This window comes from Cyprinodon tularosa, unplaced genomic scaffold (genome assembly GCF_016077235.1).
Source record: "Cyprinodon tularosa strain WSP-4 unplaced genomic scaffold, ASM1607723v1 ctg750, whole genome shotgun sequence".
NCBI classification, from domain to species: Eukaryota; Metazoa; Chordata; class Actinopteri; order Cyprinodontiformes; family Cyprinodontidae; genus Cyprinodon; species Cyprinodon tularosa.
This window is the reverse complement of record NW_024039508.1, coordinates 84,707-107,631: the sequence shown is the minus strand read 5'-3', so window position 1 is coordinate 107,631 and position 22,925 is coordinate 84,707. Positions and strand designations below refer to the sequence as shown.

Genomic DNA, 22,925 nt, shown 5'->3' with positions numbered 1-22,925 from the left:
TCAGACAGCCATGAAAAGATCAGATCCAGGTTGCATATGGGCCAAAAAATCGGATTTGGGTCACTTCAGGCTGCAGTGTGAACGTAGCCTTAGAGAGGTATGGGGCATTGCAGGCTATCTAAAGAAGCCAAATGACCCTCATTCCAAATGGGTGGACTCATTCGTCTGTTTCTATTTGCATGTTTTCAAAACAAAAACAAGGCTTTGTTGGGATACTGTATAAAACCTCAAACTAAACGCTATTTCCGACATTTTGAATTGAAAAAGCTTCTTGGATGGGAAGCGAAACATCTTCAAACTTGGAAACAAAGTCCAGTGGATTGTTTTTTTGTTTTTTTTAACTATGACCTGAATGAATGAGAATCTTTGCCAACATAAAAACAAGATAAACAAACCATTGTTGCTGCTCTTGAGTAAAGTCCTGCAACAGCAATAAAACAGCTGTTGTCTCTAAAGGTGGGTCACTTACTTCCCCCGCTGACCCCCAACCTTCATGTAGTGACGTTTCCTCTCAGATTTTCTACATTTCTCATAAAATCGCGGACATGTGCTCACTGTCTGACGGTGGACTGGTGCTAAATTGTCTCACATAATCCAACCTCAGGGACGTAAACACATTCAAGTCCTCTGCTGTGCTTTCCATGCTTGGATTGTTGGAGCTATCTGCTACTGTTCCCTGTGGGATCAGCTGCTGGAACATTTCCATCGTTGTATATCCGCCTGTAAAGGCTAAAGGTGAGCTAGGGAAGCAGGTTGTTGGCGTGTCCAGTAAAGGGTCTGTTTTGTCGTCGTCTCCTCCGTCCCTCGGGCTCCAGATATGAGTGATGTCCAGAGAGTCTCCCACATCCTGACAGACCCTGAGAAGCTGCAGTTTGGACGGCGACATCTGAGGCGGGATTATGGCTTCCTTTTCCAGTATCTCAAGACTCTTTGTGTCCCACTCTTCTACCTTTAGAGCTGCTAATGCCTCGATGAGTTCCTGAAAGAAAGATAATGTATGAACAGTTTGCAGATCTTAAGTGAGGATGTTTACTAGTGGTCAAATAAAAGTGTGTAATTCTACCAGCTGAGCGGGGATTTCTATTTTCTGCACTGCGTCGCTGTGTTCAGGGTTGGGGATGCTTGGCCAGAGAGAAGCTTTGACCCTGAGCAGAGTCAATAGATGAGCTATGTTTTATTTTACGGTCAAAACTTGTAAAATGTAAGGTATACAATTTGTACCTTTTTATCAAAGGAGACCCAAACATCAGCAACAAGGTCACAAAAATGAAGACTGTGATGGCGCCGCTGATGCTGAAATTCACTGTACAAACAACACAAGATTAATTTTAATATTTAAGTAAAAAAAATTGATAAATTCTTCAGAAGTTGTTGTTGGTTATACAACCGTTCTTTTCTGTTTTGAAGACACTCGGAGCACTTCGTTTTCCTGCTCCTGCTGATGTGAATCCAGATATCTGGACTTGGTATGCTGTTCCACTTTTGAGGGTTTTTATGTTAAAGCTGGTCGTGTCTGGATCCACAGATACATCTGAGAAGAAGGGAGAGTTAGTTTGGGTTGGAATTTAATGAGGCACCAACAAAAAACTTGGTTTGCAGACCTCATCAGTACGATTTGGGGAAGAAATGTATCGATTTAAGCATCCATCTTTCCCGTATTCTTTCCACTCTAATACATACCAAGGATTCATACATTGTACAGAGCTTCTGGCGCTGCAATAAACCTCAGTTCATTGTCTTCTCTTGTCTAATCCCGACTATATCACTTTTATTTTATCTATACAATCACTCCAAACTTAGGTCCCATCTTGCAGGGATGCAGGTGCTAAAGGTTGCAAGGTGTGCAGAAATATACAAGACTGACTTCTGTCAAGATGTATTGTTTCTTCTTTATCAGACAAACTCTTAAAGTCTCCTTAAACACGTAGTGCTGGTGTGCTGTATAACTATGTAGTTTTTAAAAGGCCAAATGAATTAAGCCTCCAGGATAAAACCAAAATCCTGCTGAATAGAAAGACCTTGTGCTCCTGTGTCACTCCTTTGCTTACAGCTTTTATCAACTTATGCATTATAAATATAGTAAACAGGACAAACCTACTTTGATGACTTAGCAGAAACAATTTTTCTTCTCACAGGAAAGAAATAGCTCACATTTAGTGTTCTGCTACCAAAGTTATGGGTAAGCTTTAGGTGGGGAAGGGACAATAGAGTTGGAAAGTCATACATTTCTCTCCATGCTCAATGAGTTTTAGGGATGCACTGATACAATGTTTTACATTAGCAATAAAGAAAATATCAGCATAACTGACACATACTTTTACTACTCATTTTGCAAAACAAAATGTTATAAAAGGCTGGATCAAATGCAATAGAGAATAGAAAAATTAACTGTTTTATTTAATCCTTAGGTTACATAAACCCTAAACAGAAAGTGAGTATTTCTATAAGCATGCTGATTCTGGAGATTTTAGATATTGGACCAGTTTCCAATATCAGTATCATTTTGGGACAAAATCCTCCATTATACTGCCCTTTTTATCAACAACCCCAGCATGTAGAGGCTGAAAGTGGCGCATGTGCTTGCAGGGTCACTGCCACTCCATGTATCCCTAGATTCCTCGCTCTGCACCAAGGCCATAGGCAGACAAAGGAAGCCACTCTCTCTAATAGCCACTTTGTCAGACAGGACCTCAGGATAGCTAACAGATGCTGCGTCATGACCAGCGGTGCTAAATCTCATGCAAAGAATCCGAACTGCATGACAAAAGGTGATCAAGCTGAGTCTAAGATAAACTTCCAAACCTAGTTCCTCTTCCTACATCCAATAAGTCACATGGGTTTCAAATCCACCATACTAAAGAATTTGTACACTTTAATTGCTCTTTTAAAGTACGAGACATTAATGACACACTTTATAAACTAGGCTGACATGAATTTGTCAGATAATTTGTGAAAAACATAAAAATATAATTTTTCGAAACTGAATTTGGATATTCTTTACAAACTGTAGATTCTTTCAAGCCATTTAAAGCGTCCGTGGATCGGGTCGTCAATGCCTCTGCCTCTAACTGCTGCCAAATCCTCTTTGCAACGGTCTCTCATGATTCTCCCTGCAGGGGGTGGGCCCACTGGGGGGTGGCCTTGCATCACTCCTTCAGGCTTGGCCCAGCCAGGTCCCGCAAGGAAGAAACCACCCACCAGACACTCTCTGAGAGCTTGGAGTCCCAGCTCCGCTGTACCGGGCAACGTCAGGTGCAGCAATTCCCTTAGTCTTAATAAATGGCTTTTATAACAGCTCTCTTTCTGACCCATCACCAGAGCCTTTTGCCGTTGGAGACCCTACCAAGGGCATTTATGCTACTGATGACATAGCCTCTGAGATCATCCGGGCACTGAAACACCTTCACTCCACGTTAAAGGGCTGGTTATACTCCTGCAGCAGTGTGTCGCAGTGAGCTTGACGCAGACATTTTTGATTTATGCCCAGTATTGAAGCGCGGTATGCACTATACGCTGTGGGTCTAGATACAGCGAAGTGAGGAAGTGGGGGCGAGTTTGTCCGACAACAGAGGGACATGAGGACAGACATGATAGCGGGTATCCAGGTGGAAAAAGGGTCCCAGCGTTCTCGCGCACCTCGCTCTTCTAGCTGGTCCAACTTCATGAGTCGTTTTCTGCAATTTTGGTCATAAAAGCAAAACAAGCCGGCCTCCTGTCTGCAGTCACCTACAATTTGGGAGAGGTGCAGCAGAGTGTCTGCAAAGGGGGCGGGGACGTCTTTTTGTTCACTGTGACACCTACTCAGATGACCTAGTTTCGAAGTATAAATCAGCCCTAAGGTGTTGTTTCAAGGAAGGAAAGAGGCGGTTCAAGGAGGGGTGGCTTGTCCCAGTCAGGTTGGAGGAGATTTCTTGCCTCAAGTGCAGGCCTTATCAGGTCTTGTTGAAGAGTGACGGGAGAATGGAAAAGGAGAATAATAACGGATCAGTGTGGCTTCTGCTCTAGTCTGTTGTGGTGAAAAGTGAGCTGAACAAAACAGCCTAGTGTATGTCTCCAACTAATCCGGAATAAGAATTCAAATAAACAATTGGACAATACATACAATTTAACAGTAATGATTTAATTTACTATATAATAACAGTAACAGTGATGATTTGGGTCACTGTGACGGGGTTCTTTGGCCTCCAAGAATCCAGGCTCAGTCGGGTTACCGGTGTTGGTGATTTACTGTGCTCAAAAACCCAAAACAGGGTGCAAAAGAAACTAAACATATACAAGATCCTCTGGGCCTCAGCCTCCCTCCAGTTACCAGCAATGTAACAAAGAAACAGAAAACAGAAATGGCCGCTTTTCTTCCCACAGCCCTCATTAAATAGTTTAAGCCCCTCACCTCAGGCTCTCTTATTTCTGATTTCTTCTCATTAATCAGTTTTGTCCATATATTACCTCCACAAACAATTGATGTACAAAAACAAATATTTTTTACAACTTAATTCTTTTACACAGATTGATTGACTTATTCAATTACACCAAACTGGGTTTGAACCCAGCAAAGACGCAGCCAGACTGAAGATGACAAGTCCCCATAGCATAAACACGTACACACCCACACCCCCACACACCCACACACACACACCCCCACACACACACACCCCCACTGAAATATTAAGTGTGCACCCTCAATACGCAGCAGGTAACCAGGAACAGCTTGTGTGTTTTAAGTTCATGTAGCTACTGATCTCAGCGCGAGCATATTGGTCCTCACAAACACAGAATAACAGGAATGAGTGTGTGGCGCACAAAGTTAGAGGATGTGTTAAGCGACCAGGTGGATTTGTCTCAGTCACAATAACCATGACATATAATTTTCCTATCCTACAACAGGGATGTTCTTCTGTCAAAGGGGTAGATAAATAAGGATCTTACTGAATTTGGTGGAAGCTGCATCTCGCTCGTTACGTTCGCCATCGTCCCTCTCATTGTCTGCACCTGCGCATTGGGTGCAGAAGCCTGTTAAAGTGCAGTATTTTCAGCGCCCCAAGACCATAAAGTTCTGAGACGCTGATTGGCCATTAAATTCACCTAGCAATAGTACATGATTGACAGATTCTCTGCAAATGTGGGGCTGTCTGATCACAGCCCCAAGACAGAGACGGTAGGAGTCTGTCTGTGGAAATCCACAAATGAATGACAGTAGGTAGGGAAATGTAGTTTATATAATTTGTTTTGCTTATAGGTACACACTCTAGAGAGTAAAAGTGACATTTATGAGTTAATTTCTAAAAATACATTTTACGTTTCTCTCTTCTTATCAGGGAGGGCGGTGCCCCAGCGCCCCCTATGGGCCAGCCGCCACTGACCTGAACTAAAGTTTCCACCACAGATTCCCTCCTTTGTCTACGTCTCATTCATACTTTCCCACAGATGCCTTTTAAAGCCTATTTTCATGCTGCCCTTTAGACCCACAGAGCTGAAAGCCAGAATTGGAATGACTCATATTTTTCAGTCTAGAATCACTTTTCAAAAGAAAAGTTTTTAGGTCAATTTCCGTGCCAACTCATTTTATTGTCTAACAGTTTTTTTTCTCTGACTTTCACAATTGGAATGACAAATAAACCACCAACACTGAATATTATTATTATAACTATAGGGCAACTATAAAAAAAGACAACATATTCACCAAAAGGTTTTGTATCATTAAGTTTCTGAGGATTAGTGCTTACTGTACTCTGTCTGCATGTAGCGATACTCGGTGTAGTGGATTATATAACCCAGCAGGAACCCCCTTAAGTCTTCCTCTGGGATCTCTGACCACTGCAGCACGGCTGAATTTACCGTCACGTTGTGGAAACTGATGTTTGTGGGAGCGCTGATAGGAGCTGTAGGGGATTTAGAGACATAACAACATAAAGCACCAAGTTATGTCTTTGGATTATAAAGTTAACTTGAATAGTAGGTTTGAGAACAAAGTCAGTCTTTGACTTACATCCTTCAATGTGATAAAACTCTTTAGTCCCATAGGTGCTCTCACTGTTGTTGATATGCTTGATGTTGCAGGTGTTCTTGCTTGGTCGCAAGTGAAGAATGACACTGTATCTCTGGTAAGGCTCCAAATGTTCTAAAATCATTTATAAAAAGAAAAACACAGAGAAAAACCCACAAATGAAATGGCTTATTGAATAAGCAGGACAGCCCATATACAATGTTTGCAGATTTATTAGGCAAATGAGTATTTCGACCACATCATCCTTTTCATACATGTTGTCCTACTCCAAGCTCTATAGGCCTGAAAGCCAACTACCAGTTAAGTAAATCAGGTGGTGTGCAGCATCTCTGTAATGAGAAGGGGTGTGGCCTAATGACATCAACACCCTATATAAAGTGTGCTTAATTATAAGGAATCTTCCTTTCCTTTGGCACAATCGGTCAGAAAAGAGATTTGACCGACTCTGAAAAGTTAAAAATCATCAGATATCTTTCAGAGGGGTGGAGCAGTTTGGAAATTGCCAAGCTTTTGAAGCGGTATCATTGCACAATCAAGCGTCTCATGTCAAATAGCGAACAGGGGCGCGGGAAGTGTGTTGAAAAAAGAAGATGCAAAATAACTCCCCATGAATTGAGAAGGATCAAGTGTGAAGCTGCCAGGAAGCCATTAGTCACCAGTTGTGCCATATTTCAGAGCTTGAACATGTCTGGAGTGCCAAGAATCACAAGGTGTTCAATACTCAGGGACCTGGCCAAGGTAAGGAAAGCCAAAAAGAGGCCACCTTTGAACAAGACACATAAGGCAAGACAAATAGTCAAGAATGGACAAAGAAATATCTGAAGACTGATTTCTCCAAGGTGTTTCTGTCTGATGAAATGAGAGTGAGTCTTGATGGGCCAGATGGATGGGCACCAGGCTGGATCAGTAAAGGGCAGCAAGTTCCTTATCGACTCAGTGGGGTACTGGTATGGGCTGGTATCATCAAAGATGAGCTTGTGGGACCTTTTCAGGTTGATGATGGAGTCAAGATCAACTCCCAGACCTACTGCCAGTTTCTGGAAGACACCTTATTCAAACAGGGGTACAGAAGAAGTCACCTTCATTCAATAAAAACATGATATTCATGCAGGACAATGCTCCATCACATGCATCAAAATACACCACAGCGTGGCTGGTCAGAGAAGTCTAAAATGAGAAAAAATTATGACTTGGCCCCCTTGATCACCTGATCTGAACCCCATCGAGAACCTGTGGTCCTTCATGAAATGTAAGATCTACAGGGAGGGAAAACAGTCCACCTCTCTGAACAGTGTCTGGGAGGCTGTGGTAGCTGCTACATAAAATTTTGATCGCAAACAGATCAAGACGCTGACAGAATCTATGGATGGAAGGCTTTTGAGCGTCATGGTGAAGAAAGGTGGATATACTGGTCACTGATTTGTTTTTGTTTTTTTGAATATCGCAAATGTTTATTTCTGAATTTTCAGTTGTTTATATACTGGTTTACCTGGTGAAAATAAACAAGTGAGATGGGTATATATTTGGGTTTTTTCTTTACGTTGCCTAATAATTCTGCACAGTAATATTTACCAGCACACACAGACATCCTCATAAAATGGCCATATCTAAAAAAACAAAAAAACAAATCAACTTCCAAAAATCTGAAAGTTTGATATTAAGGAGTCTTTTGGGTTGATTGGGAACACAATTGTGGCCCAATAATAAAAATAATCCTCAAAAATATAACTTGCCTAATAATTCTGCAGTGTATGGCGTAATAATAGTCAACATGTTTATGAGTTTAAATATTGCTAATGGTGCCATTGGCAGAAAATGCACAAGAGCCTAGGCAAGTCACACATTTTAAGAAAAATCAAAGAAAGCGATTACACAACTGCAGTTATAGGTATAATCTTGGAATGACACATGCAAGTGCAAAACAGCACGGCAAGCCGAGAACATACTGTCAGAAAGTGTTGCACAAATTAGGAAGAATAATATAACTTCTGCAAACTAACGGCAATGGAAGAACAAAACCTCGCTTTAATCCAGGCATGGCAATATAGGATAAGAAGAGATCATGTAGTTCTATAGAGAAATTACTGTTCACTTATGACCGAGAAATTCTCTTTGCAAACCTACTATACAAGACTCCACTGCGGAGCTGTGGTCTCCGATCTCTGAGGTTCTCTTTCCTCCGTTTCAGGTGCCTTACATGAGCTGAAAGGAGCTGCGGCTTGTCAGCCTCTGCATAAAGAGTGCACTCCATAGGGGCCAGGTTCCTGTTTTGCCTGGGCCTTAATCTGAAGCAATCTTGCTTAAAAAAAAAAAAGTGCGACGGTGTTGCTGTGTGCTGCTTGGTGTTTTACTCAACTATTTAGTGAAACCAAAAGACAAGAAACTGTTTGTTTACAGAGGAAGCTGGTAGGGGTTCTCTGGCATCTTTTTTTTCTCTTTTCCTCTACACTAATATTAAAGTGGTAAACATTAGGGCGTGGGCTGTTTATATGGACCAATTTAAGTGTCAGTTAAAATGTGTATGTACAGTGGGTGTCTGAATCTGTCAACGTAAGTCAAGTTGAATAAATGTAAGAATTGTGTTTGTTTCTTGTTGTGTACCTGCATGTGAAATAGGATACAATAGTCCAACACACAAACTAACAAGTCCATGTCATAAACTTACGAGTAAGATTTGCAAACTTAAAAGTACGATTTGCAAATGTATAGGTATGCATCCCATATTTATGAGTACAAACCATAGTTTTATGAGTAAAAATCTCCAACCACTTACTGCCACCAACAGTTAAAATTGCAGTACTTGTGTAATAGAAATGTAGTAGAGATAAACTTGTATATCTTTTTAAGAGCAAGTTGACAACAAGGAACAAATAAAAATCTTACATTTATTCATAACTGACTACAATTTACAGATGCAGACACCTACCTATACTTTATTGACACTTATCTTACCCCTTAGGTTAGCTGTATTTAATACTGATACTGATAAACTATAGTAAAAGTAAATGGTGAAATGTTCCAGAATATTCTTGTTTGGAATCTGAAAATTAAATGAGATTAGATTTACGAAAAGATAAAGTTTGCCGAACACACAGCCAAGGATGCTCTTAACTAAGTTTCAGTGAAAGATGGTGAAATTCAATAAATGGCCCATTCAGTCACCTCCATAGAAAAAGAACTGAAGAATCATCACATTTTAAAGGTAATCTGAAAACACAAAGGGGTCAAATCGCATCTGAGCAATGAATGTGTTTAAGACTGGAGAATTTTTTACGTTTATAATCACCAGATATTTTGAATTTTTTTTTTTTTTTCTAGTGTTTCAAATGTAGTCAAATGTGCTTCAGTTTCTTTGTACAATGTGTCTGAATGTTGTAGATATGTGGTGGGAACTTTATTTAAAAAATGTTAAAAAATATTCAAACTAAGAAAAAAAGATTTGATATTTGATACTTGTTTTAGGCACTATGTTTCACCAGATGCCAAAGATAAAAATCACATTTGATATTAGATTACAAACAAACTGGTACGTCTTTCTAACCACCAGTCTTTTCTTTCAGTGAATAAATTGAAAGCAAAAAACAATCAGCTAAAGGGATGGATGACATTTACGATAACCACACAAAGATGTTGTTGCAACTGTCCTGCTGTTACCAAAGAAAAAATACTTTTCTCACCAAATTAACTTCACTGGAAAAAATTTTAATCTTGAAAAGTCATTTTTTTTAAATAAGGGCATTTTTCTTGAATTGAGGAGATAAAAGAGACATTTTGCCAATGGAAAAATACAATTTACACTTAAAATAAACTTAAAATATGAAAAAACAATTGCATTTTCATATTTCCAGTACATTTTATCTAATTATTGTATTTTAAGAATAAAAACACTCATTCCATTGGTAGATCATCGTATTTAACTACTCAAATTAAGAGTAAATACACTTAATTTGAAAAATGTTTACTTATTTCTAGATCGTTTTTCCAGTGTTGTGTGCACTGAAACTAATATATGCTGTCCACAAATAGCTAATGGATACATTCTTATTATAATAATGTCTTTGGGCCAATAGTTGCTAAAGTTAAGACCAAAAGTCTATTAAGATTTAAATTTATTCTTTTTGTCATTCATTGAACATTTTGAATCCTGTAATAAAACAAGAAAAAATATCTTGATTTAAAAAAAAAAATGCTTTTATTTGCATTTCACTGAAAGAATTTATGGGAAATTATCCATACAATAATAATCCAGTAATCAATGATAATAATAATCCAATAATAGTCTCAATAATCCTTGGGGGAACAAATATATTGATAACAAAAATTGGCGTTTCATGATTTGAAATGAAGTATAGTAGATATGTAAAAAAAAAAATTTGGGGAACTGCATTTTAATGTTGACGAAAGGCCTAATAAATTCAAAATTATTTGTCTCTAATTATCAAATTAGAGTCAAATTATCCTCCATAGTGATGTAGTTCAGCCTCTGTCTAAAGCCCAGGTTGAAACACAGAGCAACAAAAATGAGCAAATGTAACGTCTCCAATGTAACTCTAAGCCTATCTGCTGTTGATTATTACCAACAAACGGATAATTCTCATTCTATTGACTAAGAGGAAGAAATTTATTACATTTGTTTTCTTTTATGCATAATCACAACTCAGCTCAATGAGCAAAGTCTTACTTTCTAAAATTCGCCCCAGAAAAAGTCATAATCGGAGTGAGATAAAAACAGCTACTGTTGAATTTGAACAGTGACCCACCTGATAAAGAGGATAAGGTCTTGCTGCTGTTGGTGTCCTCAAAGAACGATCGGTACCAAGCTGAATGCCCCTTTTTCATCCACTCCACTGAGTAGCAGACGTACCGTCTGATCAAAGCCCTTCTCCAGTGGATTGTAAACGCTGTGCTGTTGTGGACTGTCACGTTCAGCCTCCCATCTCCTAAACCTGTCGATTCGAGGCTGCATCAGTCTACATATTTGGGTTATTTATTGAAAAACCAAAACAACCTGTTCAGTTTCTCATAAATAAAGACGAAAGATGGAAAGAAAGCAGCAAAGGTGTGATTTTCTTACTTTGTGTGTCTTTATGTTGTGGAATGATGTGGGTCCCAGCAGGGGAGACGCTCACATTGTTGTACGCGCTGATGTTGAGCTGATAAGCTGAATAAGAGAGGATCAGTTTGATCTCAGGCTCTGTGGTATTCATCTCCTCTCTTGGAGGCTCTCCACATTCTTTCCAAATGGTGACTCGGTAGCCATCAAAGAGATCTTTGACAGGATACTACCAAACAACATAACTTCAGTTTCACTGCTTTGGCCTTATGTCATAACATTTCTCTTTTTTTTCAATGCTTTAAAACTGTTCAGATTTAATGTTTACATGTACCTTCCAGGTTATAGTGATCAGCCGGCGGCCTGGTTCCTCTGTCATTTCAGAGTATTTGGAGCTGATCTCGACGGGAGGAGATCTAAGCTCTGAAAAAGGAACAGAGTGAAGTTCAAAACCACAACAATTTCCTGGATTTGGATGATTTAAGATGAGTTTTAGATTTATCTGGCATTAAATTATACTGGTTCAGGAAATGCAAAGTCCTCACCTGGCGGAACAGTGTAGATTTTACTCCATGGACACTGGGAGCATTTTGAACAAACTACACATTGTATCTGAACAGCGTAGACAAACGAGGGGTTTAGCTTTTCCACTTTAACTACATATTTATCAGGGGATTCCACAGACTGTGAACAAAGCAGAAATTGGAGTCTGAAAGTTTTTACAAAGCAGAAAAATAAAAGATGCTTTTATTTGCATTTCACTGAAAGAATTTAATGGAAAATGATCTACTGTATACAATAATAATTATCATTAATAATAATAAACCAATAATAATCTCAATAATCCTTGGGTGAAAAAAATATATTCATGACAAAAATTGGCATTTCATGACTTGAATTGAAGTATAGATTAAAAAAAAAGTTTTGGAAACAGCATTTTAAGGTTGAAGAAAGGCTTAATAAACTCACATTTATGTGTCTCTAATTATCAAATTAGACTCTAATTATCCTCCATATTGATGTAGTTCAGCCTCTGTCTAAAGCCTGCAGCCCAGGTTTAATCTCAGAACAACTAAAATGAGCAAATGTAACGTCTCCAATGTAACTCTAAGTCTAAAATAACATCAATATTTAATCCTCTGTAAGTTTATTGATAAACATGTGCAGAATAAATTAAATTCCTGTTTTTCTTTATTTAAGGATCCCCATTAGTCTCTATGAGAGTAGAGATTGCTCTTCCTGGGGTCTATTTTCAACAAAAATCATCACAATCAGTACTTACAACAAGCTCACAGTAAAAAACATTATTATAAAAAGACATAGGCGAAAACAAACACAATGTTGTCCCTAGTTAAACAAACTGAATTTCCTTATTAATTACAGATTACCTATAATAAATAAGTTGATTCTCATGATAACACTGGATTTCTTTATAGGATGTATTGAGATATCTCCAGTGGATCAATCGTATATAGAACTAAGATTTAATTCCAGGTAAATTGCTTTTTTAAAATCAATTATAGGTCAAAATATCTATTCTGTGACCGACTCTTTGCAGCTACAACAGATTTAACTCTTCTGGGAACGCTTTCCACAAAGTTTGGGAGCCTGTTTGTGGAAGTTTTTGACCATTGTTTCAGAAATGCATTAGTGGGGTCAGACACCGACGTTTGTTAAGAAGGCCCTGTTCACAGTCTCTGCTTTAATTCATTCCAAAATTTTCTGTTGGGTTTAAGTTAAGGCTTTGCTGGCTGGCAAAATTCTTCTATGTGTTTTTAGTCACTTCCTTTGTGTATTAATATGAAGGAAGGGGCGGGGCTTAAACTATTTAGAGTTGGGAGCAAAGACTTTGGATGCTGCAGCATTAAGAGTTTATCTCACTTTAACCAAGGGTCTTAACTCCTAAAAATCACCCTACATCAAAAAACACCTGCACCACATAACAGCCACATTTGTTGCAAAGACCAAACCCCACCCAGTCCTTTGGCTTGTCTGACAGGGGGGTATGGTTTATGTGGTGTCACACACACTCAACAGTGGTAAGGTGGTTCAAGGTGGCAAGAGCTCATAGACCAAAGGTCTAAATCGTTCAAAGCTTATTCCCCTAATTAGTTTCTGCAAGCAATTCCCCAAAACAAGGTAGTTATTTAGCGGAAAACACAAATAAGGCTTAAAAATCTACCTGGCTTTTACTCAGAAAGAGATAATAACTGAAAACATCAGCAGATTAAATAACCTGCAGTGTTTAGGATGCAATAAAAAAGGAAATAGAGTGGTTAGGAAAGAAACCAGCAAATTTTCTACCCTTTGAGTTGGTATCCATGAAATAAACAAATGTACTCATTAACGTATATATTACAAGTGAATTGCAACATTAAGGGATGTTAAGATGCATTGTTTAGGGGTATTACATTGTAACAGTTTTGTTTTTTACAATCCTAATTCACTTCAATTCCTGCAGTGGATCCACATTAAAAAATGATGTGAATAGATATAGATTTTAAGACTTTAATCCAACAAGTTTGAGAAAACAGCACAGAATCAGCGCCGAGGTGCTTAAAGATTGAAACAATCCACACAGTCCAAAGTTTTAAACTAACTGGACTCACTTCCTGTCAGCACTTCTTGACTAAATCATTAAAGAAAAATACGTGTTTAGCAGAAAGCGTCTTATCTGTTCACCACAGATGTTTCCTATGTTTACCTCCTTTCACGTGTGCTTTGTTTGCACTCAGAGGAACAATGTATTCAAACTCTCCACCTGCCCCCATTTTCATTAATCAAAGGAGCTACAAGAACTCATGTCAGCAAAACATTTCACCCTGAGCTTGAAATAAACTAATCTGAAATCAAACGAAAACTATAACATCCTACTATTCTGCAACGCTTTTGAAATTTGTTATTCAAACATGTTCGGCTGTCATCACGTATGGTGGTTATAAAAACAAACAGGTTATTATTCCTGACCTCGTTCCAGGAGTGGCTGCCCAGCACTTTGTATCTCACTGAGAAGTTGTTGATGTATTTTATGTCTTCAGGAAGCCAGCTCACGTTTACTTTCAGCTCTCCAGGTGGGCGGCTCAGCAATACGTTGTTTGGAGGACCGCAGCGAGCTAAAAGAAAAAAAAAAAACGGTTACTAAACCGAAAGCTACACAAAGTAGATTTAGCAGATGTTAGAAATACAGTACACTTATCTAAACCACTGAAACAAGACATTAAACCAGACGGTCTAAAAACAGAAATAGTTTTCTCTGTCTGGCATCAAGTCAGACCAAAATAGGGCTGAAACAATTAATTGGATTAATTGCGATTATTTGATTATTGGAAATATTCATCAACTAATTTAGTTATCGATTAATGCGATTAATCGTAAACTCGAGTATAGAGACTGTAAAACATGCCTTTAGCTGACAGAGCAACCCATTTAGAGCAGTAATATACCAAGATTGTTAAAAAAGATGTAAACATTTTGCATTTAAGAAGCTTTTTTATCTGTCAATATGCTCCATCCAGAACTCCTTAAGCTCTTTTTTTTTTATTCACCTGGCTTAATTTCACAAAAAATCTTTAAAGAACCTTTTGCTATCCAATTTTTAATCAAATTGTTTTTTTTTAAATAATCGACATATTAATCAATTTGCAAAATAATTGTTTGTTGCAGCCCTAGAATAAGCTGCTGCAGTTTTAGATCAGGATGGATTAATATCATTAGTTAGAGTAATGAGACAATATTTTGTTTTGTCCCTGACAAAAAAAAAAAATAAAAATTGGTTTTTGCTGCTGTTAACTGTCCTATTGTATACACTCTGTGTGTACAAAATGACAATAAAAGTTGTCTAAGTCAGTTGCTTAGCAGGAATATGCCATCATTCGTTCATTACTCACATAATAATCTACGTCCATTAACCCCACTAAAAAAAGCCCATTACAGAAGAACAGAAGTAGTTTACATTCATTTTCCTGATCTACACTGCAAAAACGATCTGGAAATAAAAAAAAGTAAAAATATGTTAAATTAAGTGTATTTTCTCCTAATTTGAGTACGATTTGCCAATGAAATTAGTATTTTTACTCTTAAAATAAGATAATTAGATAATATGCACTAGAAATAAGATAATGCAATTATCTTTTCTTATGTTAAAGGAATAGTACACCCAAAACATGATTAGCCTTCATTTTCTACTCACCTCCATGCTGAACAACACTCTGGAGTACTTTTTTGATATCTCAAATGCATCTGGAGATCTGGGAGACTTCTTGCTGTCTGCTGACATTCAAATAATGGAGGTCTATGGCGCCCGAGACAGAAAGGTCCACAAAAGTCCACAAAAACTTGTCAATATTCCTCCATACTGCTCGTCCAATGTAATCCAAGTGTCCTGAGTGGGTAGCATCCAGAATTTACTCGAAACGAAGTCATTTAGAACGTTTTAGAGCCTAAACAGTAGTGTATAGGATTTCCTAATAGCGCCCCCATGCGCGCTCACGATTCTACGGAAGCCGGCAGACCAAACCAGCGCATTCAGCTCGGCAAAGAACTCATGCTCTTCCTCAACACTGAAGTCCTCAGACATTTTTCTTTCGTTGTTTCTTTCTTTGCACAGGTAAACAGCACATTTCTTCTTCTACGCTTGCATTATCGGCAGACCAGACGCTGAATGCGCACTTCCTTCCGGTTTGGTCTGCCGGCTTCCGTAGAATCGTGAGCGCGCATGGGGGCGCTATTAGGAAATCCTATACACTACTGTTTATGCTCTAAAAACATTCTAAATGACTTCGTTTCGAGTAAATTCTGGATGCTACCCACTCAGGACACTTGGATTACATTGGACGAGCAGTATGGAGGAATATTGACACGTTTTTTGTGGACTTTTATGGACCTTTCTGTCTCGGGCGCCATGGACCTCCATTATTTGAATGTCAGCAGACAGCAAGAAGCCTCCCAGATCTCCAGATGCATTTGAGATATCAAAAAAGTACTCCAGAGTGTTGTTCAGCATGGAGGTGAGTAGAAAATGAAGGCTAATCATGTTTTGGGTGTACTATTCCTTTAAGTGTAAATTGTCTTGTTCCAATGGCAAAGTGTCTCACTTACCTCCTCAGTTCAAGAGAAAATGCACTTATTTTAAGAGAAAATTACTTATTTAGATTTAAAATTTATACAGTGTAGAATTTTAATCGTGCTCATTCAATAAAGGTGAGCCTTTATTCTTACTCATTGCACTAATAAAGTGCTTTGCATGCCGAAGTCCTGCTGTAGCTTTAACTTTCTAACGTGACGTTTTGATGATGTGGCTGTTAGGTTTTACTGCTTGCATGATGTTTTCAGCTTTGCTAGCTTCCCCCTTTTTTCTTTAACACTGTGCTGATTACATGCTAACATTTTAGTTTCATTATAAACTGAAACCTGGCTGCTGCATAACAGAGTGTCCTCCCACACCATATCGATGCTGGACTTGTTTCACTGAGAGCTTCTCTCTGTGTAAATGTTCAAACGTATGAAGAGGGCCCCCGAAGCGTCTGGAAGTTGTACTTAAGAATGAGTTCAATTTATTCATTTCTCTGGTAGATTTAGACTAGAAATTTAAATTTTTAGTTTGACCAACATGTTTTTTTCTGACCAGAAGAATTATTAAAGGTCATATATCAAGCAAAATCCTCCCCGCCCTGTGGAAGCGAGGGGTTGGAGAATATCTATCTTAGAATAGCCCCTTCAGAAAGCAGCTACCTTTAACCTGCCTGCAAACAAACACTGACTTTCTCTGATGGTGGAGGAGCGTGAGGCAGAGGGTGATGAATGTGGCTCAAAGTTAAGATGAAACGACTCTCTCAGCAGCTCATCTGCAAAGGGCAGCAACTTCTCTTATTTCGCTAATGTAGTAGTCAGACTTTGTTCAGGCCTGAGAAATGGCGACCTCATGAACCCTCACAGTTTGAAAGGCATTATTTCATGATATGCTTGACTATAGGAGACTTTTAATTGATTAAAAACTCATGGTTTATAATATTTAGGAGTTATTTTAAACCTTACAGAGAATGGAATAAAAGGAAGAACATTATGCATGAAGTCATCTTCAGGGGACTGTTTTAGAACAGCACATTTTCTTTAATCAAAGGCTTCTCTGATCTGCTGCAAGACCGACTGCTGTAGAAGAGCTGCCTACAGCTATAAACTACTGAAGAGACATGACCACATTTAAATTCCCTCTGGGATTAATAAAATATTCTAAATTGAATTGAATCTGTGGAGGAAGCCATGGCTTATGGTGATGACAATGAGGCGGTTCATGTTTAGAGAATTTAAAGCTCATTACCTAGATAACCAGTGGAAACCTGCAAAAAAGTCTCATCAATAAAAAATAAATGGTTTGGCTGTTAATATTGAAAAAAGAAACAACAAATCTATTCAGCTCTGGTATGGTATGAATAATATTCAGCATGCCATTTTTTAAAAATCAAATAAAAAAAAAAATGAAATTAATTATTTTTATACTTACTCATGTTCTGTGGTGAACCTCTGAAAGCTGCCTTTGAGCAATTTGTCGTCTCTGTGTTTTCTAAAACCTCTACTATCACATCCCATTTGGAAGACGGGAAGAACTCTTTGTAAAATTGTGTGAGGTTGTAGTAAACCTTGCAGAAGGGTTTGGGTGTTCTTGGTTGTTTTAAGATGAGTGTGTAGGATTTATTCAATCCAGATTCTCCAGGTTCCCACGTGCACTTGCTAGACGGCCTGTTCTTGTTAAAGCAGTCTAAATGATGGACTCCATCTGTAAAAGCAGAAACACTTGATATTCTTATCTCTGATCTGATAACACGGGGCAGAGGATTTAACTCGAGATGTCTTAGACTGAGCTGAACTTACCCGGGCGAATCGTACAGTTTTCGTACTTGGCTGCAATTTCGTTCCATTCGCAATTTGCTGGAACATAATATTGTTTAATAAATATATCATTGGTACTAGACTCCAAGATATCTGCTAAAACAGCTTTTTAAAAGTCAGGAAATTCTGTTTCTTCAGATAAAAAAAAAAAAAAAAAAAACTTGGATTTCTGCATGTTTGCATCATAGCTAATAGACCTGAAACCTTCATCAGACTCCCAGTACCACCACTTAATAACATTTTGCTATGCTGCATTAAGGTACACTGCAAAAAATTGACATTTAAATAAGTAATTTTTTCTTGCAATAAGTGCATTTTTTCTTGAATTGAGGAGGTGAGATACTTTGCCAATGGAGCAGGACAAATTGCATTTAAAATAAGAAAAAACAATTGCCTTGTCTTATTTCAAGTGCATATTATCTAATTATATTATTTCAAGAGTAAAAATATTCATTCCATTGGCAAATTATCGTATTTACCTACTCAAATTAAGGGTAAATACACATAATTTTAGCCATTTTTGATTATTTCTAGATTGTTTTTGCAATAAAAATCTCAGCCTTACCTGAAGCAACTCTGATGTGTGAGGTCACGGGAATAACCATCAGACCTTAAATATGAATGAGAACATTATGACAATGTGGTAATGCATGCAACATTTTCCAAAAAAGGCACAAAATATGGGAAACAAACAGCACAAATGATGTTCTATATGTCTGCAGACATGTTGAAGCCTATACGGTTAAAACAAGAGAGATGATCAAATGCGGAGATGTCTTACCAAAGATGAGAACATGCAAAGAGTTTCCAAACAGACAATATTTTGAACGAGAGCAAAAGTTCTGCAATCCACAACCCGACATGTTCCCTGAGACACTGAAACCACGACAGTGGGTTTGGGGAAATCTTCTACCCACGGCCCGCTGCCATTAACAAGCGTGGTGCACAGGTCTGCTGCTTTGTTAAGACTGAGCAAGGAGGAAATCTTTTGGGGAGTTTTACGCACAGGGGCGAGGGGAGGGGACCAATTGTGCCAAAGCAAGGACAGCTCACACACTGAGAAAATACAGTAGCTCTCAGAAATAGCTAAACGTTTTTTCGAACTTCTTCTTTCTAAAAATAGAGCAGTTCAATGTAAAAAGCTTTTGCCTTTAAGCAGAATAAGGGTCCTATGCAGGAAGCTTCTCACATGTAGCTTCTGCTCACATGCTTTTTAATGGTTGCAGAAAGTATCCTAGAAACCTCTTTGTGTGCATTTAATGAAAGGCTGACTGTGATTCAACATGAGAACCCAAATTACTTTCTGTCTGTTGATTTCTGGAGCTCATCATGGCTGCTCTGCTTTCAAAGAATCGAGTGCAGATTCCATGTGAAATTTGTAATGCTGAAACCAGTAGATGTGAATTTCCCATTTTGCAACCAGTGTGTGTATCTTGATAAGAAACCTGCTGGTTTAAAGTAAAAAAAATGCAGTGTGGAAATGCAACTTTCTACAACAGTTAAAAGCATTGAACTCCTAGAAAAAGATGCAGGGCGGCTGTCGTTTCCTGCATGCTGCCAAAAATATGCAGCAGATGCATAGACTCAGTCAAGCTTACTACTCTAATGTGTTTCAAGTGTCAGTCTAGCATGTTTAAGGATAGGTGAGACAATACATTCAACTGTGAGATCATGTTACATATTCACTCTAGTCCACGCTATTATTATGTAAATGAAATCCAAGTTGTGAATTTGCATCAACCTCTATCTAATACCCAAAATGGGGGAAAAAACAACTAAATCTTATAGTAACTCATGAAAAATTTCCTAGGAAATGCAGAGGAAATATTTGATATGGTGTTTAAAACTGTTATAGTAAAAAACAAAAACAATTATTAAGAAAAATAGATGAGGTTAAGTTACAATCAGAGCAAAGGCGAAAGTTTAATCCGGCTCAACGGAAATCTCAGTTCTGATCACCTTTGCTTTGATTCTTCCTTTAGCACATCTGGTTTCCCGTAAACTCTAGAGCCAATGACAAATACAACTCATTTCATGACAGAAACTGTTTTACCTAGTAATCAACTCATTCCGTAGCATCTAAAAACCCAAACCGCCGTCCAGCCCTTATTAGGGATGATAAATTAATGCTTAGATTCTGGCTTTTCTTACAGGAATTTAGTACTTTTTTCAGTATAATGGTTCCCAGTGTGTCCAGCAAAAATTTAATTGAACTGTCTTCCTAAAAATTAACGATACATACCTTAGTATGTCCAGCATTTTCAGCCTAGATTTAGCCTAATTTCATAAAACACTCCATTGTCACATCAGTCTAATTTAAACATGACTTCCAGTTTATATTTTTTATTTATTTAACAAAGCTGAATTGTCCTATTTAGAGTAAATATGCTCATAAACAACTAATAAAATGCATGTTTCATTGATCTTCAAAAAGCATACAATAGGGCTGGGCGATCGATTTTATGAAATATATACATTCTTTGTAAATAAAGATTGGATTTTTGGAAAATGTGGATTTATTTCACCAATCAATTACTTGGACTTTCTTAACCCAGACTCACATCGGTTCATCACCTTTTCATTTTAGATGTGCTCTCATAACACTGTGATACCACTAGCTGCAAACATCAATTCATTTTTTTTTCATTGGTTCTTATGAGATATGATCATTTTACAAACGTGAAATATAACAGCTTGATTTTTTTTTTGCCCTTAGATAAAACTCACCTTCAAGAGCGGATGATTGAAATCACTGCTAGTTTTTGAAAGTGTATTATAAATATCGTCATTTTTATAATGAAACTTAGGTGAGGAAATAAACTGATTACATGGATTTGGTAGAAAATGATAAGAGATTAGATTTTTAAGCCTTATCGCCAAGTCATATGTCAATATTGGGTTTGTGATGTTATCTACTCTGGTTTATTGCTTGCAAATCCACCCCTTCAATATGCCCATAAAAAAACATTTAAACTTAGCTACATTTCCACATAATTATAAATGTATTTGTCCAAAATCTATAGTTCTGTTGTTATAACAGCATATTGGTTTTCAGTGTATGGCTAGGGTCAGTTGGAGCATTTGGAGACAGTGGAAAGGAACAACTCACATTCAACCAGACTGAGTCAGCGGCCATGATAGAGAAGCCAAAGGAATACCTACAGATGATTTCATTTGAACAGTACCGATTATCTTACCCTTATTCAGCAACATTAAACTAAACTAAACATTTCTTATCCACACTGTGCATTAAGATAAATGTTCAATTTTTTTTTTTGCAACAATCATTTCTTGCACACAAAAAAAAAAATACTTACTTCACCAATTATTTTTTCTCTCGATCCCATGTTGTATCAATAATATCCATATTCAAATATTAGGTGTCTGCAGGGAAACTTTCTGAGAGGTTTGACTAATTCTTATATTAATAATCAGACTATATAAGGCATTAAGACAGAAGCCCTGTGGATGACTTCTGAGACAAACAGTGACCCTTATCTCTGACATTTTCAAATGTCACTGAATTTATTAAAAGGAGGAAGCTTTTAACATCTCAGCTTGTTCAGAATTATTTATACTGAAACCGGTTTGATAATTCAAACTGTGTTTAGGTGATAATTAGTCCTCAGTGGGCGTCATGTTTATGGGTTTGAGTTTTTATTACAATGTGAAGCTGAGTAATCTTGTTCTGTTCTTACTGGTTTCTGAGTCAACTTTGGCTAGTCTGGTTTGTTAAGAAGTTTGATTTCACTTTCTTGTGTCAAATTGTGTGTTTTTTTGTGGTTTGTTCTTTCTGTTGCTTTTAGCATACAGCTAATATCTGTTTTAACAACTGAAAATGAGGTAGAAATGTGAAAAGAAGCCGCTTTGATGTTTATTTGCGTAATCACCTCCGTTATCTTTCTTAATCAAAGGACATTTTTCTGGTGCACAGCTCTTTGCAGTAACACGTACGTTTTTTGTGTGCAAACCTTTTTCATCGGTACAAAAAAAAAAAATGAGGTCAGGTCAAGCATTAGCAGATAAGATGTCGCTTCAACCAAATATTGTGCTTGCAAATGTGTCACCTGTCGATGGGAGATAAACACAAATTTAGAATCAAAGTAAAAACACATCTGGAAAAAAAATACATATAATTGCTCAATATTTTATTGTCAAAATGCAAACCTGTATAAATTACACATATAATACATAATATAATATTTGTCCAGTAAAGACCAATGTTGCAACTGCTACTATGACTGATTTATTTTTCATTGAACAAATAAAAGTAACATTTTTTTATGAGTAAAAATGTCCAATTTGAACAGCAGGTCGCCATCATTGTACAAAAACTTATCCACACGTATCTTTTACCACATGAAAGAGAATCTAGTCAAACAAAAGTGTTCAGGATATTTACCCAGTGTAACATCAAAATGCACCATGAGTCTTTATTAGTCATTTGTTTACATAGCCATGGACTGGAAATTATCTAAGCACCCAAACGTACAGATATTATTTCCTTAAGCAAGGGTGCTACAAAAACACGCCGCACCTCTTTGAAAAGGTTTCATATACCAGAAGTGATGGGTTTGAGCAAGAATATGGGTGTCGACTGAGTCAGCCATGTCTAAAGAAGCTGTAAATGTGCATATTTGTTAAGTTTGCCCTAAACCATATTTGAACAAAACACACTTGTTGAATTGTTTTAAAAACATTTAATGAGTGAAAGAATAAAGTAAGTAAAATTATATATTTAACACAGGAGATTTTATATGAATATAATTTAGGGCTGAACGATTTGCCAAAAATTTAATTTGCAATTATTTTCATCCAATATTGCAATTTTATTTCTATTCTCATTCGCACTAACCAAAAGCATGTAGATTGTTCAATACAGGTTTTCAGATCTTTTATGACTTTAAAAAGCTTCCTTGTCCAGAGTCCATTGTTGCAGGACTTTATTGTAACCTTTTACCTGCATCCATTGCTCTGCATGCA

The 22,925-nt window shown here is 37.5% G+C and overlaps 1 protein-coding gene across 2 annotated transcripts; it reads right to left on the bottom strand.

Moving 5' to 3' along the window:
- Positions 1 to 337: 337 nt before the first annotated feature.
- Positions 338 to 18,900, bottom strand: LOC119773217 (interleukin-31 receptor subunit alpha). 2 transcript variants are annotated; one of them, XM_038270108.1, is made up of 16 exons: positions 18,724 to 18,900; positions 18,508 to 18,552; positions 17,925 to 17,981; positions 17,557 to 17,829; positions 14,025 to 14,170; positions 11,603 to 11,741; positions 11,392 to 11,480; positions 11,079 to 11,286; positions 10,765 to 10,950; positions 5,987 to 6,118; positions 5,724 to 5,879; positions 4,927 to 4,989; positions 1,388 to 1,531; positions 1,222 to 1,303; positions 1,064 to 1,145; positions 338 to 979 (listed from the first exon to the last, which is right to left on the bottom strand). In XM_038270108.1, the coding sequence occupies exons 1-16, from the start codon at positions 18,803 to 18,805 to the stop codon at positions 530 to 532; spliced, it is 2,334 nt and encodes a 777-aa protein (XP_038126036.1). In that variant the 5' UTR covers positions 18,806 to 18,900; the 3' UTR covers positions 338 to 529. The 2 variants fall into 2 exon arrangements, with proteins under 2 accessions (XP_038126036.1, XP_038126038.1); XM_038270110.1 differs by lacking the exon at positions 4,927 to 4,989.
- Positions 18,901 to 22,925: the final 4,025 nt, after the last annotated feature.

Excerpts from the sequence above, each read along its gene's own strand:
- LOC119773217 (XM_038270108.1), bottom strand. The coding sequence starts at position 18,805 with ATGTCGGGTTGTGGATTGCAGAACTTTTGCTCTCGTTCAAAATATTGT. Across the intron at positions 11,287-11,391 it reads TGATCACTATAACCTGGAAG|TATCCTGTCAAAGATCTCTT; the intron begins GTACATGTAAAC and ends GTTGTTTGGTAG. Across the intron at positions 1,532-4,926 it reads TGCAGCTTCCACCAAATTCA|ATGTATCTGTGGATCCAGAC; the intron begins GTAAGATCCTTA and ends CCTTCTTCTCAG.